General features: G+C 37.0%; 1 protein-coding gene across 3 annotated transcripts; it reads left to right on the top strand.

The window, feature by feature from the left end:
- LOC127074371 (uncharacterized) lies at positions 1-3,584 on the top strand. 3 transcript variants are annotated; one of them, XR_007785993.1, is made up of 7 exons: positions 1-427; positions 1,093-1,521; positions 1,662-1,897; positions 2,006-2,249; positions 2,585-2,692; positions 2,823-2,998; positions 3,223-3,584. XR_007785993.1 is itself a non-coding variant. In XM_051015679.1 (6 exons), exons 1-6 carry the CDS (start codon positions 209-211, stop codon positions 2,943-2,945), a joined length of 1,359 nt encoding a protein of 452 aa, XP_050871636.1. In that variant the 5' UTR covers positions 1-208; the 3' UTR covers positions 2,946-3,123. The 3 variants fall into 3 exon arrangements, 2 of the variants coding, with proteins under 2 accessions (XP_050871636.1, XP_050871637.1); XM_051015679.1 differs by lacking the exon at positions 3,223-3,584 and having other exon boundaries at positions 2,823-3,123; XM_051015680.1 differs by lacking the exons at positions 1-427; positions 3,223-3,584 and adding an exon at positions 578-1,002 and having other exon boundaries at positions 2,823-3,123.
- Positions 3,585-6,107: the final 2,523 nt, after the last annotated feature.

Here is a 6,107-nt window from a genome sequence, read left to right as displayed (position 1 = left end):
TAATACACTAGCAAAGTGGTCACGACAAACCGACAGATAGAAAAAATAGAGGATAAGAAATCATGAAATCAGTGTTATCAAAATGAAGTGCATAATTAAAAATGATTTTTGTACCACAATGATTAAAAAGACCCCTCAGTCACTAAACTACTACTATTCCTACATATATACACCTGTTTCTTTTTTATAAAAACATCACCACACAGAAATGGCTCGTGTAGGTTCAAAACGGTTAGTCTCTGTAGACTTAAACAAGAAACCATGGGAGCAGGAGCTACCTCTTCACAACCGGTGGCATCCGGAGATACCTCCGGTTGCGGAGGCGACAACCGGCGAACTTTTCAGAGTTGAGATGATAGATTTCAGTGGTGGTGCTATCACTAAAAATCCCACTGCTGATGATGCCAAACACGTTGATCTCTCTCAAGTGAGTCCCTTATTCATCCTCTATCTGTCTTTTCAATTATAGCACTTCTTTAATTACACCACAGTTTTCATAGTGTTTACCTCAAACTAGTTCATGCTTGATACCATGCCACTAAAATATTTATGCTATCAACTTTACATCCATCTATCTGCATAGATCTGAACATATAGTAGTATAACTATAGTATATCCTAAAGTTGAAAATGGTAGATTAGACAAGTCAAGTCCACTATGGGTCCTTCCCACTAGTGGAAAAATGGTCCCTTCCTAATAGTAATGCCAAAACATTGTAAATAACAATATCTAAAGTCTAGGCCAAGTACAACATGTTTTGGAAATCATTGTTCTAGTTTGTCCATGGCACCATCAACTCCGAGACTAGTTGTGCCGATAGACCTGAAAAAGAAGCCATCGGAACAGAAACTTCCTCTTCATAATCGATGGCACCCTTGTATACCTTCTGTGGTAGATGTTAATACTGGTGAAATATTTAGAGTAGAGATGGTGGATTGGACAGGAGGTGCTATTAAAGATGACAATTCAGCACTAGACATAAAACTTGTAGACCTCTCAAATGTAAGTAACAATTTGAACCGTGATGTGAGTATGTGAACTATATATATGTTTTTTGGTGATTAATTTTGGATGATGGTGTAAATGGTTCAGGTGCATTACCTTAGTGGGCCAATAAGAGTTGTGGACAATGATGGCCTCCCAGCCATGCCTGGAGATTTGCTTGCTGTTGAAATATGCAACTTAGGTCCTCTCCCTGGTGATGAATGGGGCTTTACAGCAACATTTGACAGAGAAAACGGAGGCGGTTTCTTGACAGATCATTTTCCTCATGCCACAAAAGCTATCTGGTACTTTGAAGGGATATATGCTTATTCACCTCAGATACCAGGAGTGAGGTTTCCAGGTATAACACATCCTGGTATAATTGGAACTGCACCATCAATGGAACTTCTAAACATATGGAATGAAAGAGAAAGAGATGTGGCAGAAAATGGTCTTCAGTCTCTTAAACTATGTGAGGTTTTGCATTCCAGACCCTTGGCAAACTTACCAACACCAAGAAATTGTCACCTCGGAAAGGTAATGATGCGTCTCTAGATAAACTTAGCTCATTCTCCTAATACTAGCTCAACAAATTTTTGACTGATCTGGGCTTGATAAGAAATCAAACAAGATTGCCTTTCTGTTATTTTGAGGCATTTTTCTTGACATGCTTGTAGATTGAAAAAGGTTCTAATGAATGGGAGAAGATTGCAAGGGAAGCAGCAAGAACAATACCTGGAAGAGAAAACGGTGGAAATTGTGACATAAAAAATCTAAGCAGAGGTTCAAAGGTATACCTTCCTGTTTTTGTAGAAGGAGCAAATCTCAGCACTGGTGACATGCACTTTTCACAGGGTGATGGTGAGGTCTCACTATGTGGTGCAATTGAAATGAGTGGTTTCTTAGAACTCAAGTTAGTACATAAAACTTACATTAATTCAATTCAAATCTTAGCAAACTTGAACTTTCCATTTATACAATTAAGCTTATAGTACCCTTTTTATTTTTATGTTATGATCAGGTGTGATATTATAAGGGGTGGAATGAAAGAGTACCTTACACCAATGGGCCCCACTCCCCTTCATGTGAACCCAATATTTGAGATAGGCCCTGTTGAACCAAGATTCTCAGAGTGGTTAGTGTTTGAGGGCATTAGTGTGGATGAATATGGGAAGCAACACTACCTTGATGCTTCTGTTGCATACAAAAGAGCAGTACTCAATGCTATTGACTACATATCCAAGTTTGGTTACTCCAAAGAACAGGTTTATCTTCACAACACAACACTAAAAATGTCCAAGCATACATGTTATTTTTCTCCATCAAGTATATGCAGTGTCGTCTTAAGTTTATGAAGTCCTTCGTAAGTTAGTCACAGTTCAATCTTGACAAAACTAGTAGAGACGTTGTTTAATCACGGTTTAACTGTGACAAATATGTTATAAGGTCTTATTTAACCACGATTTAATTGTGATAAATTTGAGGTCTTGTGCAGTAGTCCATCTCGCACGCCCTTAAATCAGTGTTGAGTATATGTTATCAACACAAAGACAACAAAAACACAACCTATGGCTAATTGATGTTTCTTAACATTATTCAGGTGTACCTTCTGCTATCTTGTTGTCCTTGTGAAGGAAGAATATCTGGAATTGTTGATGCTCCAAATGCTTGTGCAACACTGGCCATCCCAACAGCTATATTTGATCAGGTAAATATTTATTGTCCATATTGAAAAACAATCATGAGCCTAATTACTGGCTATTTGTAACAAATTTATCGATCATATCAGAATATTTGATTCGTATTATTCATGTTTTTATGGCTCGATGGTTTTGCAGGATATTCGTCCGAAAAATAACAAGGTACCAGTTGGACCTCGGCTTGTGAGGAAACCAGATGTCTTCAAATGCACTTATGATGGGAACCTGCCCATTACAAAGAATGCCAGTGCCTCATCGTGATTTCTCTAATCTGGAATTTATGTCACATGCTGTTGTAACATATTCCAGAACTGGTATGGTTTTGTGCCATAAAAATAAAGTTTGTTGGAAATATTTGGACATTTGTATTGTATGCAACTGTTTTCCAGAGAACTGCTGGAATAATGTCTATAATTTATGGCATGGTTGACTTAACTTATTTCTGATCCTAATGAAGGATAGTTTTAGAAATTCCCTGGCGAAAAATCAGACTTTATATCTTCCTGAGTTACAATCATCTCAATTTCTCAAATTTTAGGTTCGATGGACATTGGACAATAGTAGAAGTTCCAGATCTGTTTCGTGGCATTCTCTTCTTTAAAGTTTATTTGGCGAGACATGAAATTGTCAAGGACGGGGCACAATTGTGTGGGGGTGTAGTGAAGTCGAAACTTCTAAAGTTTAAACTTTAAACACGTGTATTTTGAATGCAGTGAGTTTGGTATAATCTGAACATCTATTGGGTTGTGTTCTGTGCTGGAACCAAACCAAAGATAAGTGAAGATCGAGTGGATCAAAGTTCCAATACGGTTGAGTGAATTTCTGATACGGTGGAGTGGATCTACAAGATTTGTATTCCGATATCAAAGTCAGTTAATAAATGAGTAAGTAGTTTGAGTATATGAATGAATGAATACTTGAAATGACGTGTGTTGTGCTTTATATAAGACAGACGGTTAAAATTGTCTCCATGAGATTTGACACTATATGCATGTGATCGTCTGATCAGATCCAACTGTGGGAAGTGTCCTGGAGGCCAAAAGAATCAGGGTGAGACCTCACATGTTTCGCGCGTATTTCTGCGCGATGCTTTTTATTGGGCCTTTAGTCGTGGGCCTTGTGAGTGGTTCATAACAGTTTCCCCCTAAACTCTTGTTCATACTTGTAGAATGAAGGCATACATGCCTTTTGTCCGGCCTCCGACAGAAGGAAGTGGAAGCGCTTCGATGAGACATTAGTAACACACATTAAATACCTTCCTCCTAATTAACAATGTTAAGTAGGGGTCTCGACGCGTGGCCATGTGCCTGGCAGCAATGATGCCTTACTGTACTAGAGTATTCGAGCATTCTAATCAATCTGAAGTAAGATCTCAAATGTTGATGGTGTGGTTCGCGCTTTCCAATACCTATTAATGTGGATCATGTGATTGTCTTTGTTGTAAGATATAGAGAGCCTTAGAATTACCATCTCCTTTTTTCGTTGCTCCTAGGTCTTGAGAACTCTTCTCCTGTGTTTACAACTTATTTCATATCCGTCAACATCTTTCACCTGCTTACCGCTTTAACCCATTTACGCACCTCTTATGGATGAGTGATCAATGAGCAAGCTTTCGAGTTTATCCCTTTCAAGATAACACCTCAAAACCTTTTCATTCTTCTACCTTTGTTTGTTTCGCTAGGGTTTCTGAAAAAAAGGATTTTGAAGGAGAAATTTATCATTGATGGTGGGACATTGGGTTGCGATATCTACTATGGAAAGATGTTAAGGTTTTTGGCCCTTACAAAACCGGTTGCCATAGATGAGTTTTGGCAAGGATGTGAAACTTAGTTTCATATCAGTCTTGTGCTTTTACTTACGATCGTTTCTCTTTATATTTTTGCATGACTTATAAATGGACAACTCTCATCCAGGAGCCCGGGAAGCGATAAAGGATAATGCAGTCGTGTTGGTATAGATCAAGATACATTTAATATTGTATTGGCCTTCACCGGCAAGGGTGATCTGGATCATGCTTTTACCGAGGTGTGTCCTTCCTCATATTGGGGGTGCTTCCCCCCAAGGGGAATACGAGGATATGTAATAAGTCTGATGGGTGTGTCATTCTTCTTCATGAATGCTTGTTTTCTCTAATACGTTTTCGTCTTCCTTTCATTGAATTCAAGGTGGGTGTTCTAAATGTTGGTGTAATCCCTAGAGACCAATAGTTTTATATTGAACTTGGTACTTGTATCGAATTATCTATTAATAATAAGACATTTCCATTGTTATGTTTGTTTTTATGAAATAATATAGTCCCTAGAATAGATAGTTCTTTTAATGAAACATTAATCATGAGATCTTATTAAACATAAGGACATTATTCTTATAGTATTCATAATCAATATTTATTGTGAAGTGGGATAACATTAAACATTGAGACTATTATGTGGGTAGACTAATGATCATATCTGTCATACCCTAATTTTCAATCCTAAGATGCCATCATCGTTTATATCATTTGCATGACATCTAGCATCTTTGCATTACTAACCTATGAAAAATACAAAAAGATTTTCTACTTTGTTTGTCTTAAGTTAGGGTTTTGCACCAAGAGCTTTCAAAGATTGATCAATCAAGACTTAGCATGAGTTTCAACATTTCAAACTCCTCATCCTTCCCAAGTGATCAAGTGACTTCCATCAACAAGAATCAATTTCAAGATCATTCATCTCAAAGTCATCAAGGTCGGAGTTCATCTGATACCCTCAATTAGGGTTTTAACCCAAAGTCAACTGGTTGAATTTTTAGCCAAGGCATGATCCCAAAGCTTTAAGTATAGTTCAAATACTTCAAATACATCATAAGTGATCCAATCACGTCATCTAATGTGCCCAAGAGATCTCATTCATTAAAGATTGTAAGAATTTGATTCATTTGATACAAAGTCAACTAAGGGAAAGTCAAAGTTTGACTTTTGACATTTTTGGTCAACCATGGACTTCTCAACTCAAGTATCATGAAAATATGGTTGATGGATGCATTTGATTAAGAGAAACCAAGAAATTGGAGGTCACTTGCAAAAAGGGCAAGATTTGGTTTTGTAAATTTTTCTAAGTTATGAAAAAAATACATGTTCAAGTATCCATATTTTCAAGGCCGTAACTTGTGATCTAAACCACTATTTTCTTTACTCCAATGATCATATTACAACTATTACTTCATACTTCAACTTTATCCTTGATGATTGATTCCCAAAAAGTTCAAGGATTTCAAGTTATGAAGCCATGAAGTTGGTACCATAAAATTGAAACACTTCAAAAAAAATTCAACCAAATCTGCCTTCATAAAGTGACTTACTTTATCATAATTTTTCACCATTATCCACATTTATTCAAGTAAAACTACCAACATGAAAGTTGCAGAGGATTATCTTAGCTTTCC

The sequence above is a fragment of the Lathyrus oleraceus genome, chromosome 4 (genome assembly GCF_024323335.1).
Source record: "Lathyrus oleraceus cultivar Zhongwan6 chromosome 4, CAAS_Psat_ZW6_1.0, whole genome shotgun sequence".
In the NCBI taxonomy this organism is placed as follows: domain Eukaryota; kingdom Viridiplantae; phylum Streptophyta; class Magnoliopsida; order Fabales; family Fabaceae; genus Lathyrus; species Lathyrus oleraceus.
This window is presented reverse-complemented; position numbering and strand designations above follow the sequence as displayed.

Bases quoted from the DNA above. Each gene is read 5' to 3' on its own strand.
- LOC127074371 (XM_051015679.1), top strand. From the start codon at position 209: ATGGCTCGTGTAGGTTCAAAACGGTTAGTCTCTGTAGACTTAAACAAG. The intron at 1,522-1,661 runs GTAATGATGCGT...ACATGCTTGTAG, and splicing joins GAAATTGTCACCTCGGAAAG to ATTGAAAAAGGTTCTAATGA. The intron at 2,250-2,584 runs GTTTATCTTCAC...AACATTATTCAG, and splicing joins TTGGTTACTCCAAAGAACAG to GTGTACCTTCTGCTATCTTG.